The 23937-nt window shown below is 43.1% G+C and overlaps 1 protein-coding gene across 1 annotated transcript; it reads left to right on the forward strand.

The window, feature by feature from the left end:
• On the forward strand, positions 1-10866 carry LOC100475782 (interferon-induced protein with tetratricopeptide repeats 1). Its single transcript, XM_019794276.2, is given in 3 exon segments — positions 1-131; positions 9134-9238; positions 9240-10866. Coding segments are annotated over 3 exon segments (1440 nt in total). The 5' UTR covers positions 1-126; the 3' UTR covers positions 10570-10866.
• The last annotated feature ends 13071 nt before the right edge of the window (positions 10867-23937 follow it).

Genomic DNA, 23937 nt, shown 5'->3' on the forward strand with positions numbered 1-23937 from the left:
GCCTACAGCTTACATCATTAACTGTTGATCTTATTTAGCCCCGTGACGGGGCTTAAGTCCAGAACATCCTGAAGACTGGCTGGGTCTCTGAGGAGCTGCAGAACTGCTGTCTAATTCACCGCAGCCATGAGGTAAGGATTTCTCTGCTTCTCCGCCTTTCAGTCTAAAGTTTTGGAAAAAATGTTAATCAAAACCATCTCAAGAGACTTCGTTGCAGTAATGTCAAGTTCTCGTACTCTTCTATTTGAGCATCTGCTTGTGGACTGAGTGTTCATTAATTCAGGCATTTTCCTTTGTGTTACCATCACCCTGAGGCAGCTTACCTCATAATAAGGTCCAAAGAAGCAGAGGGATGCAGGAAAAGAGTTTTCTAGGGAGGGAGGAAATGACCCCCTGTCTCTGAAATTCTTTTCCCTAAACTCACTACTGTCTGACCTAGGGAAGGAACGGAAAGTTGGACTGGAAAGAGACAATGCTTTCTGCTGGCTCCTCACTATGGGGGCTAAGTGTATGAGCCACAGTCCCGGGTTCTCTCAGATTCTTGAGAAAACTTCTGTGGACATGGGGTAGCAGAAGCTCGTGGCCTGGACAACAAGACCTTCTTCTGTAGGCCTCCGGTCTCACTGTCTGCACTGCTGGGCGCCCACGGCAGGTCTTCTCAGTCTGACGGGATTTAAGATGAGCAGATTACCTCTCTGCTAGGGAAGCCAGTGGTCTGCAGATCCTTGATATCCTGCTGGCCACGGGGCTTGACCGGAGCTGTGTACTTAGAACATTCACATCTCTCTTAGCTAAAGGCCCTAATGTGGGAATTTCTATGTTGTCCAAACTGAATCTTGATTTAAATCACCCTTGATATCAACAGACTAAAAAAATTTAATTAATATTGACTTGCAGATTTCCCCTCAGTGCTCCAGTGGACAAAATTTTGAAGGGACAGAAGTTCCAGAAAGTGCCTAATTACAGGCCTATGATCAATCCTTCTCCCTAGTCCATAGACTGATGGAGTGGGTTATCACTGATAAAGGAAATGATAATAATAATAATAATAATATAGAAGTAGCTATCATTTCCTCACTGCTTATTAAGTGCCAGCCTGTCTTCTTAAAGTATTATGTAAATTATTATATTTAACCCTCAAAAGACAGCAATGAGGCAGGTACTCAGATCATACTGATTTTACAATAAAGAATCTTAGATTTAGAAACGGTAAGGATCCCAGAGATGACAAATGATAGAGCTGAGACAGGGACCGGCATCTGTATTCAGTGATACATTTAACCTTTAAACCAATGTTTCTTTCTTTTTTTTTTTTTTTAAGATTTGTTCATTTATTTTAGAAAGGCAGGGGAGGGGCAGAGGGAAAGAGAATCTCAAGCAGACTCCCCAATGAGTGCAGAGCCCAGACCCTGAGAACATGATCTGAGCTGAAAAGAAGAGTCAGACACTTAACTGACTGAGCCACCCAGGCGCTCCTAAACCCATATTACATAAGGTGTACCAGTGAGGGGTTCATGAGATCATTTCAGGCTGCATACTAATTAGTTTTTATGTTTTAATGCTTTTGTGTTTCTTTCAATATGTACTAAGGAAAAATATGTATATGTCACCTGTAGAATTTCTCTTCAGGTTAGTAGCATGATTTTTTATTGTGATAACATATATGTATGATAAAATTAGCCATTTTCACTATTTCAAGCATACGATTTTGTGGTATTTAGTACATTCACGATGTTGTCCAACCATCACTAGGGCAAGAACATTTTCATCACTCTGAGGAGAAGCCCCATACCCTTTAAGCAGTCATTGTCCACTCATCCTTCGCTCCAGGCTCTGGCAACCATTAATCTGCTTTCTCTCTGTGGATTTGCCTACTGTGGATATTTCCTATCAGTGGAAGCATGCAAGAAGTGGCTTTCTGCAGCTGCCTTATTTCACTCAGGATAATGTTTTCAAGGTTCATCCATGTTGTAGCAGGTGTGAGAATGTCCTAATATGATCAGGCTGAATAATATTCCACTGTACGTACATTCACTTTGTTTATCCATTCATCCCTTGATGGCCGTTTAGGTTGCTCCCACCTTTTGACTATTGTGAACAATGCTGCTATGAATATAAGTATGTAAATATCTGTTCAAGTCTCTGTTTTCATTTATTTTGGGCATATATCCCAGAGTGGCACTGCTGAATCATATGACAATTCTATTTAATTTTTTGAAGAATCATCACCATTTACCATGGCAACTGCCCCATTTTACATTCCCGGTAGTAATGCACAACAGTTCTAATTTTTCCACATCCTCGTCAACACTTGTTTTTTCTGTTTTGCGATAGTAGCCATCCTAACGGTGTGAAGTGGTATCTCACTTTGCTTTTGATTTGCATTTTGCTAATGACTGGTGATGTTGAACATCTTTCATGTGCTTAAGGCGGCCTGTGTATCTTCTTTGGAGAAATGTCTGTTCAATCCTTTGCCCATCTTTTAGTCAGTTGTTGTGTTTTTTTTAATTAAAGATTTATTTATTTGAGAGACAGAGAGAAAAAGCATGTGTAGGAGGAGGGAGAGAGGGAGAGGAAGAGAGAGAATCTCAAGCAGACTCCCCAATGAGCAGGGAGCCCAACATGGGGTTCGATCCCAGGACTCTTAGATCACGACCTGAGCCAAAATCAAGAATCGGATGCTTAACCATCTGAGCCACCCAGGTGCCCCAGTTGTTTGTTTTTTTGTTGTTGAGTTACAAGAGTTGTTTATATAGTCTGGATATTAATCCCTTATCAGGTACGTGATTTGCAAATAATCTCTCCCGTTTTGTGGACTGTCTTTTCATTGTGTCAGTAGTGCTCCTCGATGTACAAACATTTCTAATTTTGATGAAATCCGGTTTATCTCTGTTTATTTGTGTTGTCCATGCTTTTGGTGTCCTAACCAAGACTGCCAAATCCAACATCATGAAGTTTTTTCCTATTTTCTTCTAAGATTTTTGTAGTTTTGGTCCATTTTGAGGTTTTTGTTTTTTGGGATACAGTGTAAGGGTCCAACTTCGTTCTTTTGCATGTGCATATCCAGCTTTCCTGGCACCATTTGTTTTTTTGGGGGGTTGGGGTTTTTTTTTTACAGTTTTATTTATTTGAGAGAGTGAGCAAGCATGAGTTGGGGGGGTGCAGAGGGAGAAGGAGAGAGAGTAGCAGACTCCCTGTTAAGCAGGGAGCCAGATGGACCCAGGACCCTGAGATCATGACCTGAGCTGAAGGTAGGGGCTTAACTGACTGAGCCACCCAGGTGCCCCCCCGCCCCCACACCATTAGTTAAAACACCTTTCCCCATTAAATGGTCTTGGCACATGTATCAAAAATCATCTGGCCATCTTTATGGATTGAATTGTGTTCCTCTGGTCGTATGTTGAAGCTCTAACTCCCACTGTGACTGTATGTAGAGATAGGGCCTGTGAGGAAGTACTAAGGGTTAATTGAGGCCATAAGGGTGGGGTCTTAATCTGAAAGGGCTGATATCCTTGGAAGAAGAGGAAGTGCACTGGCTCTCTCTCAATCCATGCACCACAGAGGAAAAGTCATGTGGACGTCAGTAAGATCCCTTATCAGGACACAGATCAGTGGGCACCTTGATTCAGAACTTCAATGTATGGCTTTTATTATGTTGAGGTAGTTTCCATCTATTCTAGTTTGTTGAGTGTTTTTACCATTAAAGGGTGTTGAGATTTTGTCAAATGCTTTATCTACATCAGTTTAGATGATCATATGGATTTTTTCCTTCATTCTGTTCATGCGTCGTATTCAAGTGATTGGTTTTCCTACATTGAACTATTATTTCTTGCATTCTAGGAATAAATCCTACTTGGTCATGGTGTATAATCCTTTTCAGATGCTATTAAATTCAGTATGCTAATATCGAGGGTTTGGCATTAATATTCATAATGAAAACTGGTCTGTAGTTTAATTTTTTGTTTTTGTTTTATTTGGCCTTGGTATCGCTATTATATTGGCCCCGTAGAATTTATGAATTAGAAAGTGTAATGTTCTTCCTCTTTAATTTTTTGGGAGAGTTTTAGGAGAATTGGAATTTTTATGAGGGTTCCAACTCCTGGTTAAATCTCCATATGTGATCTTCCAGACCTGCCATAGGAAAATACAAAGGCTTCACCTGACAGGCCTCATGAGGGACAGCTGCCTCCCCCATCACCAACGTGGCACAGCCAGTGAAATGCAGCCTCTGAAGGAAGTTGCAGTCCAAGACGCAGGCCCCTCTGGCTCATCACGCTCTTCACATATTTGCAGTTCCTGACCCAGGACCCCTCATTCCTTGGTCTCTTTATCTGAGGCCTTGGGTAGAGGTCTTCCTTACGTACCTCTGCTGAGACAATGTGACAGAGGGGTGGAGAGGGAAAACTGGAAGACACGTCTCCCCACTCTGAGTCAGTACCCAAAATGCTTCCCCCAACTTCAGGGTTCATAAATAGCCAGAGACTTCTCTGCGGGGCCCTTGGCCATATCTGCGCTGATCTATGTGGCCTGCAACCAGTATGCCACTCTGTGTGGGACAGTGGAACAGCAGAGTTGGAGTTTTCTCCAGTTTTAGCCTCTTACTTGTATCATCACAGTAATGAATAAAGGCTTACTTCTTCCCTTTGGGGCTGGTTGCTTTAATTGGCTCCCCCAACATCTGGTAGCTCCGCCTTGCTCCTGACACTTCAAAAGTGTGGTAGAATTCACCAGTGAAACCATCTGGCCTGGAGCTTTTCTTTGTTGGGAGAGTTTTTAAATTTACATAGGCACATACCTACGTATGTTGCCATCTAGATCACCATCTTATATTTTATTGTCCGAGTTTTTTGCTTTTTTGCATTAGGGTCATTTAATTAGAGTACAAGATGGGAGACTTACTCACTGAGAATGTACTCCACCCTGTGTGTCTCGTTTGCACAGGAAGTGTGGAGTGACCAACGTAACTGTGGAGACCAGAAGCTAACACAGACAGGCCCACATCTTTACTCAGTAAAAGTCCACTGTTTCTCACTTGGCAGCCTTGGACATGCTGAGTGTTGTCTTCTCAGTTCCCTTTCCCCAGTGAAGTTGGCCTGTTGGGCAGTGCCTGCCTGTGCTAGATGATCTTGACTGTCTCGTCCAAAGACTGCCAGGATCAATTCAGTATCACGAGTCAGATCAGTGCCTCCCCACATTCCCCAAACCAACTTTACCATTTGAAACCTTGGTTAGACTTCTCTATTCGGGAAGTCCATACATATCCTACACAGAAAGAGTAAGAGGATGTGTTCTTCCCCTCACTTAACAAAAGAAATTGCCTTACCTAGAGACCAAATGGAGAACACAGGGAAAGAACTCATGAACTTGAAGATAGAATGAGAGAAATTATCCAATCTCATACTAAATTTAAGTAGCAGTGCAAACACCAGAATGGATGAACCCAAAGAAATCCAAGACACAATGCAGTCAAAATTCTGAAAACTAAAGACAAAGTAGGGGACAGAAATGACACCTTACCTATAATGGGGAGAAAAACCCACAACTCTCATGGCAGCTAATTTCTCATTAGAAACCATGGAGTCTAGAAAAAAAGAGGCTGAAGGAAAAGAACTTCCAACCCGGAATCCTATATCCAACAAAGATATCCTTCTAGAATGAAGATGAAATCAAGACATTCTCTGATGAGGGACACCTGGCTGGCTTAGTCAGTGGAGTGTGCTCCTCTTGATCTTGGGACTGTGCATTCAAACTCCACAAATCTCTGTTGGGTGCAGAGATTACTTAAAAATAAAATCTTAAAAAAAAAAAAAGACATTCTCAGATGAAGGAAAACTAAAAGATGTCCCCAGAAGATTTACCCTAAAAGAATAGGTAAAGGAAGTTCTTCTCCAATAAGCAAAAAAAGGAAATAAAAGGCATACATCTCAGAAAGGAAAAATAAAACTGACGCTGTTTACAGATGCCATGATGGTCTACCTAGAAAACCCCATCTATAAAACAACTCCCGGAACTAATGAGTGAGCCCATCAAGGTAGCAGAATATAAGACTGATGTACAAAAACCAATTGTATTTATGTATACTAGCAATAAACATGTGGAAATTGAAGTTAAAATACAATATAATTTTAGTTGCTTCAAATAATTACTTACTTGTAAACACAACATAAAATGTATAGGATTTGAATGCCTAAAACTACAAAATGCTTATGAAAGAAATCAAAGAAGGTCTAAGTAAACAGAAATATAGCATATTCATGGATTAGAAGACTCAACATAGCAAAACTGTCAATTCTCCCTTAAGTGATATAAAATTCCTATCAAAATTCCAGCAACAGGGTGCCTGGGTAGCTCAGTCAGTTAAGCATCTGCCTTCAGCTCAGGTTGTGATCCCGGGGTCCTGGGATCAAACCCCAGTCGGGCTCCCTGCTCAGCAGGGAGTCTGCTTGTCCCTCTCCCTCTGCCCCTCCACCACCCCATATGCTTTCTCTCACATGCACACACACAGTCTCTCTCTCTCCCCCAAATAAATAGTCTTTAAAAAAAGAAATATTAACAAAACTCCAGCAAGATTTTTATAAATATAGACAATATTAATCTAAAATTTACATGGAAAGGCAAAGGAACCAGAATAATAATTTTTAAGAAGAATAAAGTGAGAGGAATCACCCTACACAATTTTAAAAGACAGTAAGTGAAATTATATGGTATTGTTGTAGGGATAAATACACAGCTCAGGGAAACAGAATAAGAAACCCAGAAATAATCCCACATAATTACTGCCAACTGATTTTTCACAAAGGTGCAAAAGCAATTCAATGAAGAAATAATAGTCTTTCTTTTTTTTTTTAAAGATTTTATTTATTTATTTGACAGAGATAGAGACAGCCAGTGAGAGAGGGAACACAAGCAGGGGGAGTGGGAGAGGAAGAAGCAGGCTCACAGCAGAGGAGCCTGATGTGGGGCTTGATCCCATAACGCCGGGATCATGCCCTGAGCCGAAGGCAGACGCTTAACCGCTGTGCCACCCAGGTGCCCCTGAAGAAATAATAGTCTTTTCAACAAATGATGATGAAACAATCAGATACCCATAGGCAGAAAATGAGCCAGCACATTAATCTTCCTACATTATGCAAAAGTTAACTCCAAATGGATCACAGATATAATGTAAAAGGTGAAACTATAAAACATGTAGAAGAAATCACAGGAGGGCCCAGTGGGTGGCTCAGTCAGTTATATATCTGTCTTCTGCTCAGGTCATGATCTCAGGGTCCTGGGATAGATCCCCGAGTTGGGCTCCTTGCTCAGCCAGGAGTCTGCTTCTCCCTCTGCCTGCCACTCCCCTGTTTGTGCTCTCTTTCTCTCTCTCTCTGACAAGTAAATGAATTAAAACCTTTTAAAAAAATAATTAATTAATTAAAAGAAAAAGAAAGCATAGGAGAGAATCTTCAGTGCTTGCTGCAGAGTTCCTGGACACAATACCAAGAGCATGATACATGAGAGAAAAAAATCAATAAACTACAGTTCATCAAAAATAAAAACTTTTGTTCTTCAAAAGACCTTTATCTTTAAAGGATAAAAAGACAGGCTACACCCTGAGAGAAAATATTTGAAAACCACACACCTCACAAAGGACTCACATCTAGAATCTATTATGAATTCTTGAAACCTGAAAATGAAAAAACAAACAATCCAATTAGAAACCAGGCAGAATATATGAACAGGTATTTCACCAAAGACAATGTGTGGATGGTAAAGGAGCACAGGAAAAGATTTTCAACACCACTAACCCTTAGGGAAGGGAAATTAAGCCCACAGTGCCGTATCACTAACCCCTATTAAGAGAGCTAAGGAAAAAAAAATTTTTAAGTGAAAATTCCAAATGCTGGTAAGAATGCAGAGAACTGGATCCTTCATGCATTGCTAGCAGGACTGTAAAACGATACAGTCACTGTGGAAAATAGTTTGGCAGTTACTTAAAAACATAAGTACACGCTAACCATATGACCTATATGCCACTCCTGGGCATTAATCCAGGGAAATGAAAATGTATGTCCACACAAAAGTCTGCACAGCTGTTCATAGCACCCTGATCTGTAACAGGCCCAAACCGAAAACAATGGAAATGTCCCAGAATCCATGCATGGGTAAACTGACTGCGGCACACCCGTGCCACAAAATATTATTCCCCAGTGAAAAGGAATGAACCATTGAAAAACTCAACAACTTGGATAGATGTCAGGGGCATTACGATGAGTGAAAAAAAAAGGAATCTCAAAATGTCACTGTATCATTCCATACGACATCCTTGAAGGGACAAAATTATAGAGATGAAAACAAGTGAGCATAGGCTAGGGGTTTTTGGCGAGGAGAAGGGAGGGTAACAGGCGTGATTCTGAAGGGATAGTATGAGGGAGATGTCTGCGATGATAAAGTAGTTCTGCGTCTTCATTGATGTGGCGGTTCCATGGATTTACTCACGTAATGAAATGACACAGACTGACAGATACTGTCCCAATGTCAGTATCTCTGCTATGGTACTCTCGTTCGGTCGGGCACAACCCCTGGAAGAAACTGGGGGAAGGTACGCTGGACCTCTGTATTCTCTTTGCAAGTACCAGTGAGTCTATAATTATTTTCAAATAATAAGCAGGGGGAAAAACTTGGTTGAACAAATATCATCCCTTTTAGGTGGCCTTCGTTTGTTGCAGAATCTACAGACTAAGGTCCTGAAGTGAATAACGTTTTGTAAGGTTCTTCCTCTCTAACTGGTTTCTGTCCTGATTATAGGTACAAGAACATAGGACACTCATTATAGCACATAATACGTATGCTCTAAGTGCTCCACAGAAACAGGCGTATTTATTTTCACCCAACTCCAGACTCAAGTGTGGTCAATCTATTACTATCCCCATCTTACAAACAAGACTCTGAAGCAGAGAGGTGACCTGGTGGAAAGTGGTGAAGCCGGTGTATGGGACCAGGCAAACTGCATTCAAAGTCCGTGCGATCCTAGAAATACACGCCTCTAAGGCATGCCCTTTCCAAGGCTAAGTTCTAAAAAGGAGGTGTTTTATCTGGCTTCTTTCTATTGATTGTTCCCCATTCAACAAAGAAAATGTTTTTGTTTTTACAGTGAGAATGCGGATGAGGTCAAAGATAAGCTGGCTCAGCTGAGATGTCACTTTACCTGGGAGTTACTCATTGAAGACACCGAACTGCCTGACTTGGAAAACAGGATTCAATGAGATTGATTTCCTAGACACCAAATACAACGTGGGGATCCACAACCTGCTGGCCTACGTGAAACACCTGAAGGGCCAGAACCAGGAAGCCCTGGGGAGCCTGAAGGAAGCTGAAGACCTCATCCAGCAGGAACATGCTGCCCAATCGGATGCGAGAAGTCTGGTCACGTGGGGCAACTACGCCTGGCTGTATTACCACATGGGCAGACCGGCAGAAGCCCAGGCTTACCTGGACAAGGTGGAGAGCACCTGCCGGAAGTTCGAGGCTCCCTCCCGCTACAGGATGGAGTGTCCCCAGATGGACTGTGAGGAGGGATGGGCCTTGCTGAAATGTGGAGGGAAGAACTATGAACGCGCCAAGGCCTGCTTTGAGAAGGCTCTGGCAGTGGAGCCGGAAAACCCTGAATTTAGCACTGGGTATGCCATCACCATCTACCGCCTGGATGTCTTCAGCACAGCAGGAGAGGCTAGCGAGGCGTTCTGTCTGCAGCCCCTGAAAGAGGCCATCAGGCTAAACCCAAAAGATGCGTATATTAAGGCTCTCCTTGCCCTGAAGCTTCAGGACTTAGGCCAAGAAGCTGAAGGAGAAAAGTACATTGAAGAAGCACTGACCAACATGTCCTCGCAGACCTACGTCTTCCGATACGCGGCCAAGTTCTACCGAAGAAAAGGCTCTCTGGATAAAGCTCTTCAGCTCTTAAAAACGGCCCTGCGGGCCACCCCCTCCTCCGCCTTCCTGCACCACCAGATAGGGCTTTGCTACAGGGCACAAATGATTGAAATAAAGAGAGCTGCCAACTGGCAGCCTAGAGGAAAGGATAGAGAAAATGTTGATAGAATGATAAGATTAGCCGTATCTCATTTTCAATTTGCTCTGGAACAAAAGCCCACATTTGAAATTGCTTATATACACCTGGCAAGTATGTACATAGAAGCTGGCGACTACAGAAGAGCTGAAGACACGTATCAAAAAGCGTTCTGCTTGAAATCACTGGAAGAAGAAGAACTCCAAAAGATACATTTCCACTATGGTCAATTTCAGGAATTTCAAAAGAAATCTGAGGTTAATGCAATTATCCATTATTTGAAAGCAGTAAAAATAGAGAAAGCGTCATTTTTTAAGGATAAAAGTATGAATTCTTTGGAGAAATTGGCTTTAAGGAAACTTCGTAGAAATGCATCTGATGTAGAAAGCCTGAGCATTCTTGGGTTCGTCTACAAGGTCAAAGGAGAGATGAATAAGGCCCTGGAGTACTATGAGCGGGCCCTGCGGCTGGCTGCTGACTTTGGGAACGCTGAGACAGGATCCCTAGCCGTGGAAATATGAACGGCGTTCACATTTTGTTTGATTTTTAGGTAAACATGTTAACTCTAATCATTTTTTCTGCTTGCTGCTTTCAAAAACATATTAAGTAATCCACTATAGTGATGTAAGTTTTTAACATTTATACTGAAACCCGATACAATATTGTTTGTACTCAACAGTGGATAGTGAAACAGATATGTATACATTTCTGTATGTGAGAGTGAGAGGAACCATTTCTCTGTGAATGTTATCTAGTAGAAAAACAGTTTTTTGAGTAGATTGGTAGCAAATAAAGCACTGGACTTACATAAAATAAAATGTTTAATTCATTCATTTTATCAACATATAGTTCTCAGTGTTAGATACCGAATATGGTGATGTGGGGGAGGAAAAAATCTTTTTACTCCATCCATCTTAGGTTCACTGGCCAGGACCCTGTAATGAGACTGACAAGGACAGATGAACAAGAGAAAAACAGGTTGATTAACACATGCATCTCCCATACACATGGGAGCGCCCAGTGACGAGTAGCTCAAAGGGTGGTTAGAACTTGGACTTACATGGCATCCTAACAAACTAACATTACATTTAGAGAAGGGATAAGAAAAAGGAAAAGAACCTTGAGTTTCTAGTGTGGCAAACTGTAGGAACGTAAATATATGGGGGAGATTAATGGAAAATAAGAGCTAGTTAATAAGGTTTGTCATGTAGATTTCTCCGGTAGTGACTTGGGCTGATAGGGGCCTAGAGTGGTCTCAGGCATCAATCAACTTCTCTCTCTGGGTAGAGAGGGTAAGGACACCTTTACAAATTTATGTACTGCTTTTAGGCAGATAGGGGGGTTGCAGAGAGTTTTCCTTACATCTGCTTCTTAATTGCCTTCAGCTGAAAATAATCCATGTGCCAGGCGCCTGGGTGGCTCAGTCATTATGCATTTGCCTTTGGCTCAGGTCGAGATCCCGAGGTCCTGAGATTGGACCCACATCAGGCTCCCTGCTTAGCCTCTCCTTCTCCCTCGGCCCCTCTCCCTGTTCATGTGCATGCACCTTCTCTCTCTCTCTCTCATAAATAAATAAATAAAATCTTTAAAAATAAAAATAATCCGTATGCCAACGTGGCATATTTTGGGGTGGCATACTCTGTTATCCTTCAGTGAAGAAAGCAGACACTTCCCCAAACCTCCTGAAGTTCACAGTCTACACAGACAGTAAAACAAGTGCACAGTCAATTAAAAGTCAGCTTCTCCAGGAAGATGTCTGGAAGTTAGTTTATTGCCAAATTATTCCAAGCAGCTTCTCTTGTTTTATGCCATTTGAAGCACGATTTATTCAGTTGTTTTCTGATCTTGATCAAGACATAGGAAAAGGATACAAAATGATCTGAGAGACCATCAGTAACAATCACCTTTGATTATGACATTTTATTAAAAGGGGTTGTATACCGAGCAATATTTTTAAAAGGATAAAATAAGGAAACCATGTGACTTTTTTCGTTCTTCTATTTACTTGGGGGGTGGATGTATTAACTTCCTACTGCAGCTGTAATAAATTACTACAAATTTGGTGGCTTAAAACCACAGAAATTTATTCTCTTACAGTCCTGGAGGTCAGAAGTCTGAAATGGGTTTCGTTGGACTGAAATCAAGGTGTTGGTCCGGCCACGCTGCCTCCAGAGGTTCTAGGGGACAAGCCCTTTTGTACCTTTTTTCAACTACCAGAGGAAAGCCTGCACTTCTCGGTGGGGACCCTAATCCACAAGGATACAAGTCCTCAAGGAATTCACAGACAGACTGCACAGGCCTTTGGATTCCTACCAGAATTCTATAGGAATTTAAGGGACCAGACTTTTTATCATTGAAGGGCAAACATCAGTTACAGAGAGGCAATCTTCCCCATTAACTTGTAATTAAAATCAGAGACTTACTAGATGGAACAAAAATGCCATCTTACAGTGCTTATGTTTGGGGCAGGAGGCCAGGTGGTGCTAAAAATGAGTCTGACCGCTGCCTACTCTCCCAGAGAGAAAAATACTGAAGGTAAAATACTTGTTGGATAATTGGTTGATTCTCTACTAGGCAACTCTTCCCAGGTACTGCTATCCATCATTTGCCACCAGAAAGCAGAGCTTATTCTTGCAAAATTAGTCTCTGGATTATGTGATGTGTTTGTGTGAGGTGTTTGACAACCTGCAGAGACCACAGTTATTACAGTGTCTCATAACCTAATACCATCTCTCTATCCCCTCCCTCCCTATCCTGGAGGAGGTCTCTGCACCCTCAGGGCTCAGCAGCTCTCATGTTTGCAATAGCCTGGATGTTTGCAGAGAAAAACAACAAGCAGCAAAACCAGAAAAACAGATGCTTTTTGGTATTGAAAACACATGCTTTTTTGGTATTGAAGCTTACACATGACTATCTCCAGGCATTACCAAGAAGTCTCTTTAAATTGACAGCTGACTTCCAGGAGCTGGCTACTCCCATGGAAATGACTGGCAGAACCTCAGCTGGTGTCCTTATTTAGAGTTCCAAAATTTCTCCAAGTGCCTAGGGAATGTCTCTCATGTCCCCTAAATCAGGCCAAGCCACAGCTCCTGTCATTCACTACTGTGAAGGTGCCCCCAGGCCAGATCTTTGCTAACTGCTGTCAGCACACCACTGCAAGCTTCAGTTCCTTGAGGACCCTCCCTGGCCACCAGTGTCTCCATTCTCATGATGCTGCTGGTGCTGGAACTGCATTGGGAATGAGGGCCCCTACCCATGGCCTGCCCCAGCTTGAATGACCCACCCTCACTCTGAATCCACAGCTCTGTGGCTTGCCCCCAGCCAGACCAAATGTAATACAACCACCTCCACTCCGCAGTCCCACGCCGAAGGGAGTGGGCCTTCTCCAACATTCCCCTTGGTATCCTCCCTTTTACTCAGGCCTCCTCATGAACTCCAGGACTGTCCCCAACTGCTCTCCATCTGTGTTCAATTCTTTCTCTCCTACCTGAAATCCAGCTCTATCTCTTCCAGTTGTGAGGACTAACTCAATGAATTCAAACAAATACATAGGGTATAATTTATAGCACGGATTCTCAAGGAGGGAGGGTGTGAGGGGAGAAGAGAAAGTTGCCCTGAGAGGGGAAAAAAAAAGTTGCTTTTGGCAACTTACGATTTTGTTTGTCACACCTGCAGGGTGCTACTAACATTTAGTGGGTATGTGGAAGGACACTGCTTCCATATCTCACGATGCCGGGCAGCTTCCCACAACACAGAATCATCCAGCCCAAATGTCAATAACGCGACATTGAGAAACCCTCTCCTACACCTATTTCTTGAAAGGGTTATTACTTAAGTTTTGGTTTCCCAAGCAGATTTTAGATCAACTGCCATGTTTCACTTTCTATTTCCCTTTGTTGGTAGCTGCTATCTTTTACATGTTGATTAGAATAAATTCAAAAGACAAAGGACTACTGATTTTCCCAAGAACTCACCCATTCCAACAGTCTGTGAAAAAAGATCAATATTCAAATTCCATCTAGTAATTTTGGCATGTTCAACACCCACTCGACAGCCAGGCTTGTTTCTTTTCGATCCTGAAAATGTATCTTCCTTTGAAATTGTATTTACAGATGGCTTTTGTGTTTCTGAATTTAAATTCCTAAACAATATAAGTAGGTAACCAGGAACTTTTTTCCCTTCCGTGTTTACCTCTGATTACTTAGTTGCTATCCATCTAAACCATAATAAGCAAAGAGAATCTCTCGGCCCAGATATGGTTAAGAGAAAAGAAGGGAAAGCAGCAGAAATGAGGCAGAAAACAATGCACTGAAAATTTTTTCAAGCACTAGAGTGCTATTAGATTTTTCTACATCCTTGGTAAGGAGGAAATTGTGGGTTTATTTTTCACCCACAACAAAGTCTTCAGCACCTTTTCTAAAATGTGGCTTCCTGGGTCACCTGGGTGGCTCAGTTGGTTAAGCATCTGCCTTCAGCTCCGGTCATGATCCTGGGATCCTGGGATCCTGGGATCCAGCCTCACATTGGGCTCCCTGCTTAGTGAGGGGTCTTCTCCTTCTCCCTTCCCCTGCTCCTGCTCTCTCTCTCTCTTTCTCACTCACTCTCTCAAATAAATAAAATCTTTACAAAGATAAAAATAAGTAAAATGTGGCTTCCTGCTTCGGTTAAACATTACAATAGCCTTCAGGCCCATGACAGTATCTCTCTGATCTCATTTCTTATGACTTTTCCCCTGCTCTTCCTACTCCAACCACACCATCCATGCATGGCAAGTATACGCCCACCTTCCAGAGTTTGAACTTCCTTCCTTGCCCCATAACCACGGTGCTTTGAACTTTCCTTGCCTGAACTTCCTTCCTTGGCCCCATAACCACAGTGCTCACTTCTTCACCTGCTTCAGTTCTTTACTCAAATGCTACTCAGTGAAACCTTTTCTCCCCCACATATTTATAATGGAAAACACCCTGCACTGTAACCCTCTCCGTGCTTTTTCTCCATAGCACCATCTGACACACAATGCTTTATTTGTTCTTTATTATCTTGATCTACTCCCTCCAGAAATTAACTCCCTGAAGGTAGGTCCCTTGTCTGTTCTCTTCTTTGCTGTATTGATCATGTCGGGCACAATGTCTGGCTCTCAGCAGTCAACATAATTCGCTGAATCAATGAACGAATGATTAAAGTCAAAGGGGACAAAAATTTTAGTGTATAAGGTATTTGGCGTTTTCTGCTTAGATCCCCAATACCACCCCCATCTTTATTAGAAGTATTAAGCAAAGCAGGGTTGCCAAGGGCACAGAAGACGAGCACTGTCATTTAACTCCGCGAAGCGGTGCGGAAATCTCTCAGCAAAGCCATTCGGCAATAGCTGTCAAATTCTAAAATGTATATTCGCTTTGACTCCAAAGTTCCTAACTTTACCCAACGGGAATAATGGCACAGGTGCACAGCAGCGCACCTGTATTGTCTGTTGAATTGAGGTGGAAAGCAGGGACTTCTTTCCGTTTAGAATGCAAAGAGATAACAAAGAACATCACTGCCACACTTTACAACAAAAATAACACAGAACAATCTCCTGTTGTTTTATTTTTTTCAAAAGATTTTATTTATTTATTTGAGAGAGCGCGCGCGCACAAGCGAGTGGGAGGGACAGAGGGAGAAGCAGCCTCCCCGCTGACCCCAGGACCCTGAGATCATGACCTGGGCAGAGGCTCAACCGACTGAGCCACCCAGGTGCCCCTCTCCTGTCATTTTATTAAAAAAAAAAAAAAAGTCACTCCAGTGGCACGCAGACTCGGCGAGGCATGCAAGACCCCAGACCAAAGTCCAGAGGCCCCCGCTGCAAATCGCACACGGAACCACCCCCAGCTCCGCAAACCTCTTCCCCAGGATCTTGCAGAAGCTCGCTTCCTGGCTCTGGCCTCCGCCTCGTCCTGGAGCAGGGTGACCACCTAGTTTCGTTTTCCCGCTGGGGTGCGGCTCTTACAAAGGCGAAGGCCCGGGGCACAGACCTCGAGCAGCAGACGCCCGCGGGAAGCGCACTCCGGGCACGCCCGCCTGCGCCTGCGCTCCCGCCCGCGCCTCACGCGCACTCCCCCCCCCTCCGCTCAGCAGCCCCGGGCCCCCCATCCTCCACAAAGCCCGAGGGGACGGCCGCCTCCTAGGACGGCCCGCCGCCACCATGAGATGAGGCTTCTCTCCCCTTCTGCTCCCAAACTCCGCGTAGGCCTCGGACTCCGTGGCCCGCGCAGCGCCACGGCCCTTCCAGGGGTCGAGCCCCGGGCGCCCCGCAGCGGGCGTCGGCTTGGGGCGCCCCTGCGAGCCCGGGTCCCACCGGCGCTGGCCTCCCGCTCCCTCCCGGGACTGTCGCTGCCGGCTTGTCACCTGGATCTGCTGCTACTGCCCTGGTGCCTTTCTGACTTAGGGGTCTCAGCTCGTCCCCTCCTGGGAGCTGCGTTCTTGTTGACCCCCCCCAGTGCGGGATATTGTGCGGGTGTCTGTAGCTGGTCTCCTTTACCAACTTAGGGGCAGGGCTCCTTTTCTTCTCCCGTTTGTGCGCCCAGGCGCTGGCACCCTGCCCTGCACCTGATTAGTGAACCGTCCGCATTCATCAGAGGGATTAGAGGCTAAGTTCTTGTTCCAAGTCCTGACTCTGAACACCCACTCGTTGGATGACCCAAAGCAACATTTCTTAAACTCAGTGAGTCCGTTTCTTATCCGTAAAAACGAATGATGTCCAAATCTTAGGGCTGTGGAAAGAGTTAATCAACTGCTTATCATGTGAATATTTTCAAATATTATTATTATGTGAAGTAAAAAATAAAATTTAATCAGTGCCCCACTTTTAACATATGCAGGAAGGGAGGGGGGTTTCAGGAAGGTGCCTGAAGAAAGGAAAAAGGGATGCACTCTGTGTATGCAGGATGGCCTGGAAGCTGGTGGACCCCACTGGGGAGTGTCCCCCCAAGAACAAAGAAAGATGCTCCTTCCTGGCTAGAAATCAAAATTGCCTAAAGATAAATGTTGCCGCTTTCAGACACAAGAGCCTCTCTCTGCCGGCTTCCCAGAGACAAAGTTTAAAAACTAACTGGACAAAGTTAAAAAGTAAAACTTAGCAGGGCATCCGGTTGTGTACAAATTCCAGAGTTGGGCAAAGCACTTCAGTAACTGACTGAATGTACCTTTGAGATCTCATGGCCACAATCACATTCCCCGGGACAGCCCTCCTCAGCCTCCTTGGGCTGGGCTAGGGCCGACCTTCAGGACAGAAGCAGAGGGGCATTGTACTGGGTGCATGGGCAGGCGGCTGGTAAGCCCATATTGGCAGGGATCTGGGCAGGCTGTGAAGGGGTTGTCCTCCCATGATTTTGGTGCACTTGCACCAGAGAGAGAAACCACTAGCCACCAAGGGATAATCATACCAGGTTTCCCAGTCAGGACCATAGAAGACAATCCAAAACCTATTTCCAGAATCCAAACATAGGGCTAGACAGCATGCCAAGACATAAAGCCAAGCGGGATAGGGAAGACTAAATGGGAAAAAGTCTGGAGCCATTAGCAGGAAGGTTAGAACTAGCTAGCAGGAATTCCTCATCTGGAATCCAGGTGCTTTTTATGCTAAGCCTAACCTCTGGGCTGGACGTGCCAGAAGTTGCCAGTATGTATCTACATTTTCATTCATTCAACAAATATTTATTAACTGAGCTTCCATTATCTGCCTAGAATAATAGATGCTGCGGACACAGAGGTGAAAAAATTAAATCACAATAAGGTCTCTATTCTCATGGTGCTTATATTTAAATGGGAGAAATAAACAATAGCTAAGTGAGTAAATAATCAACATAATTCAGAAAGTGATAAGAGCTCCAAGGAAAATAAAATAGTGTAATGGGCTAAGAGAGTGACCTAGAATGGAGGGGGCCGTTTTAGATAGCTCTGCCCCAGCAGCCTCTTGGGTAGGGTATATTTGAGTGAGTAACAGGAAAGAGCTAGTCATGCAAAAATTCAGAAGCAGAGCATCCCAAGTAGAGTAAAAACAGCAGGTATAAAAGTCCTTAAACTTGATGTGTTTGAGATAGAAGAAAAGTCAGTATGTCTCAAATACGGTGAATGAGGAGAGTAGGAGAGAAAAGATCAGATGGGTAGGCAAGGCTGGGTCCTTTAGGGACCTGTGGGACATGGCAAGGGCTGGATTGATACCTAAGGGTGCTGGGTATCCACTGGGAGATTGTAAGCAGGAAACTGACATGATCTGGTTTACAGTTTCAAAAGTTTACTAGGACCCTATGGGGAATTAAGACAGGAAGCAGGGAGAAGAGATTTTGGCCCCAGCCCCAAGGAAAGGCGATTGTAGTTCAGACTAGGAAAACAGCAGTGGAAATGCAGAAAAGATTTGAGATGTGGTAGAATTAACACAACTTTGTACTGGATTGGTTGAGGGGTTAAGACAAGAGGAATGGAGGGATTGAAGATTACTCCTAGGTTATTTGCCAAACAAGATCGGGAAGACAGGAGGAACAGAATCAAGGAGTCCAGGTTTCTGTACTGGATATGTTTATTTCAGATGGCAGCTGAACTTCTAATTGAAGATGTGAACTAAAAATTCCTTAAGTCTGAAATTCAGGGGAAAGATCAGAAGTTGAGGAAGTATGTTGAAAGGTCATCAGGTTGTATGAGGAAGTCTTTATTGGATTGTAAGAGTAAAGTATTTTAATGCATTTCTCTTGATGATAATTTTATCTTTGATAACTAAGATCACTGCCCTTCCTTCGGGTCACTTTTTTTTTTTTTCAAAGATTTTATTTATTTATTTGACAGAGAGAGACAGAGAGAGAGAGAGAGTACAAGCAGGGGGAGCAGCAGGCAGACAGAGAGGGAGAAGCAGGCTCCCTGCTGAGCAGGGAGCTGGATGAGAGGCTCGATTCCAGGACTCTGGGATCATGACCTGAGCAAAGGCAGGTGGTTAACCGACTGAGCCACCCAGGTGCCCCCAGATCACTTTATTTACCTAGCTCTGTTGTTGTTTGAGAGAGCCACTAATCATCCTTCAAGAAATAAATCCCTCTGCCACTTCTTATCTAAAGCACTCTGCACAGCAAGTCCTGGTGAGAAGTGGCTCCATCTAACACAGCTGCAACAATGTAGAATGTTGGGACTTTTGACTGAGAGCTCATATTTGAAGCCATCACTTTCTTCACCTGAGATCTGGAAACACCTGGCTTGTCCTTCCCCCTGGGCAGCCACACAGATGTCTTAGCTGTTCTTTACGCTGCTCTAGAATCCCTTCACATTTTCTTTTTAGGGCCTCCCCAGGCAAAATGAATTTTAAATACATTATATATATTCTGTATTTTAAAGCAAACTATTCTAAAAACAACTTCCGATGTTTATGTTAAAGAGGTGGTACAGCACTATGGTTGAAAGACATTAGCTTTAAGCACTCTGAGTCAGGCAGGACGAGGTCTGAGTCTGAGGTCAGCCACTTTATAGCTGAGTAACCACAGGCACGGAGTTTAAACTCTGTCCCTCAGTCCCCATCCATACAATTGTGAACATACTAAAATGTTATAAAAATTAAATGTAATTTAGAAGTGCTTGGCACACTGCCTGGCATGCAGTAAACTAGCGAGGAATGGCAGCGTACAGTTATATGCGGGGGTTTGTTTTGTGTTGTTTTCCAGTATTCATCTGATTGATTCTGGATAGTGTATTATAAATGGTGCAGCATTTGCATTATTGAGCTGAATATCAGTGAGCCCAGGTCATATGCATGAAGTTGTTTTTTCAAATCTATCTGTATTTGCCATTTTATGTAGCTCTTCACCTTGAATAAAATAACAATTTGAGTTAAAGGAGGGCTCTAACTTGTGCTGGAGGCCTTTTATTCTATGAAGCCAGACAGGCCCAGTATCTCCAGTGTCCTGTCTCATACAGGAGCCATGAATCATATATGGTCATTTAAATTAATTAAAAGTAAAGGAAATGTAAAATTCAGTTCCTGAGCCATCCTAGCCAAATTTCAAGGGATCAGTGGTCACTTGTGGCTAGTGACCATCACATTGCACTGCACAGATAAAAACATTTCCATCATGGCAGAAAGTTCTATTGGCAAGCTCTGGTCTAGCACCTATAATCAATAAAACGTGGCACCCATAGATATGTGCGTATGTACCCAGAAAGAATGACAATAAATATGAAAATTACAAAACTGAAATTAATAATTTACAAATTAACTTAAATGTGTACTAAAGATAATATTGTCATTAAGGTTTAAATTTAGTTTTTATAAAAGTTGGAAAACAATTCGTGGAGTAGATTAGATTGTAAGAATAAAATGGTTTTATTTGTCCAATTGCTACTACTGGTTGTGCCACTAACCCAGTTCTCTAACTCTTGTCACTTTTAGCTATTAAGACAGCCCCTTCCCCGTTCCCAAAGACTCAGTCCCATGCAGTTTAAAACCTCAATCTTGTATGTGATTCAAAGCACTCTTCTCCTTCCCAACTCCCGGCAAATATTGATGAGTGCTATGCAGGACAGGGAAGTGAGATATACTAGACTTCAGGATGACTGGCAAGGTGGGGGTGCAGCATTAGCTAGAGTGGTTAGGAGTACCCCTCTTTGAAGAGCTGACATTTGAGCTGAGACCAGAATTATGAGGATAAGTAATCCCTAGAATTCTCTTAGGAGGAATTCACAGAGTAAGGGTGTAAAAAGCAGGTGCAAATGCCCTGAGGTAGGTAGACTTGGCAGAGGAAATAAACCTTTTTTAAAGGCCAGTGTGACTGGAGCACAATGAATGAGAGGAGACTGCACAAAATGAGGCTAGAGAAGTAGACATGGGACAGATGATGAAGGGCATGGCAACCACGGTTCGGAGTTTGAGGCTGGAGATCAAGAGTTGAGTATTAACGACGTATAGCTTCCTTCTGCTTCATGTTCCATCTTTCTTGCAGTTATCCTCACTCTTTCCCATAGGCATCATTCTCTCCCTCGATACTGGATCATTCCCAATGGCTTATCATTAAGCCATTAAAAACTTCATGATTAAGACTTCTTTTGACAGTTCCCCCAGCCTCCCTCCAGATGGAGTTCTATTTGTCTATTCCCTAAATAGTAAAATTCCTTGAAAAGAGTGGCCTATATTCCCCATATCCACTTTTTCACCTCCTGTTGTCCCCCCAACCAGTAATGTTTTCATCCCTGCCTTTCTAGTAAAATGCTCATCAAGGTCCCCCACAGCTTTGCTCCAGTGCAAACAGTGATCTCTTCTCTGTCCTCAATCACTCAACCTCTTAGGGTCATTGTACATATCGATATCCATCTGTCCTTCCTGAAATAAATATTTCTTCCTTAGGCTTTCATGACATCATGGATTTTATTTTTTTTAATATTCTGCTTCACCCATCCCCTCATCCACCTCTCCTCTGGCAACCACCAGCTTGTTCTCTGTATTTAAGAGTCTGGGTCTTTTGTCTCTTTTTCTTCGTTCATTTGTTTTGTTTCTTGAATTCCACATATGAGTGAAATCGTATGGTATTTGTCTTTCTCTAACCTATTTCATTTAGCATTAGACTCTCTAGCGCCATCTCCATCCATGTTGTTGCAAATGGCAAAATTGCATTCTTTTTTATGGCTGAGTATACTCCATTGTGTATCTCGCCATCTTCCCGATCCATTCGTCAATCAGTGGACTCCCGGGCCCCTTCCATAATTTGGCCATTATAAATGATGCTGTGATAAACATAAGAGTGCATGTATCCCTTTGAATTAGTGTTCTTGTATTCTTTGTGTAAATATCTAGTAGTGGTATTTCTCTTTTAAGTTTTTTGAGGAAACTCTGTTCTCACATCCCTGATTAGTAGTGGTGAGCGTCTTTTCATGTGTCTCTTGATCATCTGTATGTCCTCTCTGGAAAATGTCTTTTCAGGTCCTCTGCCCATTTTTAATCAGAGTATTTTTTTTTTTGGTATTGACTTCTATAAGTTCTTTATATATTTTGGATATTACCCCCTTATCAGATATATCATTTGCAAATATCTCTTCCCATTCAGTAGATTGCCTTGTCATTTTGTTGATGGTTCCCTTTCTTGTGCAAAATTTTTTATTTTGGTGTAGTCCCAGTAGTTTAATTTTGCTTTTGTTTCCTTGCCTGAGGAGACATGTCTAGAAAAATGTTTCTATGGCCGATGTCAAAGAAATTACTACCTATATTTTCTTCTAGGAGTTTTATGGTTTCAGGTCTCACATTTAGGTTTTTAATCCATTTTGAGTTTATTTTTTAATTTTTAAAAAGATTTTATTTATTTAGAGAGAGCGTGTGCAAGTGCGCAAGGGGAGATGCGGAGAGGGAGAGAAAATCACCAGCAGACTCTGTGCTGAGCATGGAGCCTGATGCGGGGCTGGATCTCTCGACCATGAGGATCATGACCTGAGCCAAAACCAAGAGTCGGTCATTCAACTGACTGAGCCACCCAGGCACCCCTATTTTATTTCTGTGTATAGTAAAAGAAAGTGGTCCAGTTTCATTCTTTTCCAAGTAGCTGTCCAGTTTTCCCAGCACCATTTTTTGAAGAGACTGGTTTTTTTTTTTCCCTTTGTAAATTCTTGCCTCTTTTGTAGAAGATTAATTGACCATGTAAGCGTGGGCTTATTTCTGAGCTCTCTGTCCTGTTCCATTGATCTCTGTGTCTGTTTTTGTGCCAGCGCCAGACTGTTTTGAAGACTACAGTTTTGTAGTAAATCTTGAGATCTGGTTTTGTGGTACCTCCAGCTTTGTTCTTCTTCCTCAGTCGGCTTTGGCTATTCAGGGTCTTTGGTGGTTCCATACAAATTTTATTATAATTTGTTCTAGTTCTGTGAAAACTGTTGGTATTTGGACAGCGACTGCATTAAATCTGTAGATTGCTTTGGGTAGTATGGAAGTTTTAACAATATTGGTTCTTCTCATGACACCAGTGCTTTCCAGCTCCCTCACACATTGCTCTTGCTTGGCTTCCTTTCCTGCCCCTACCCTGCTTGACCTGGAGTGTAGTACAGCTTTGTTCTGACCTTCTCTGCCTGTGCTCACTTCTTGGGTAATTTCATTCTAGAATTCATGGTTTTAAAGTTGATGTGCGGGGCGCCTGGGTGGCTCAGTCGTTAAGTGTCTGCCTTCGGCTCGGATCATGATCCCAGGGTCCTGGGGTCCAGCCCTGCATCGAGCTCCCTGCTCGGCAGGAATCCTGCTTCTCCCTCTCCCTCTGCCCCTGCTTGTGTTCCCTCTCTCGCTGGCTGTCTCTCTCTCTGTCAAATAAATAAATAAAATCTTTAAAAAAAAAAAAGTTGCTGTGCATGCCGATGATTCCGTTTTATATCCCTAGTTCTAATTTCACTCTCTTCATTCCCAGTACTTTCTTCATTAATACCCAGCTTCATTCATGGCCTCTTCACTTAAATGTCTAGTCAACATCTCAAAAGTAACATTTCTAAATAGTCCTCTCGAGTTACCCACTCAGTTCCTGAAGTCAAAACTTAAGAGTTACCCTGGATTCCCTCTTCTTCTGGTCCACCTAACACCCAACCCATCAGAAAGACCTGTCAGATCTGTCTCAGACATAACCATCCAGACCTCATTACCCTCCACTGCAACCCCAGCACTGGCCAGCTCGTGCTCCCCTTGTGGCCCCTCAACAGCTGCTTTCATGCCTTCTTCAGGGAGATTTGTTCTAGCCATGCTATTTAAATTTTAACTATCTGACCCCTGACAGCCTCCCATTTTTCCTTTTCTGCTTTAATTTTCTCCTTATACTTCCTACCCATCTCACCTACTCTATATTTTCAATTATTTTCAGGTCTTCTTATGGCACACCCTCCCCAATGCCGACTCCTTATTAGAATATAAGATACAT

Source organism: Ailuropoda melanoleuca, chromosome 6 (genome assembly GCF_002007445.2).
Source record: "Ailuropoda melanoleuca isolate Jingjing chromosome 6, ASM200744v2, whole genome shotgun sequence".
Classification (NCBI taxonomy): Eukaryota; Metazoa; Chordata; class Mammalia; order Carnivora; family Ursidae; genus Ailuropoda; species Ailuropoda melanoleuca.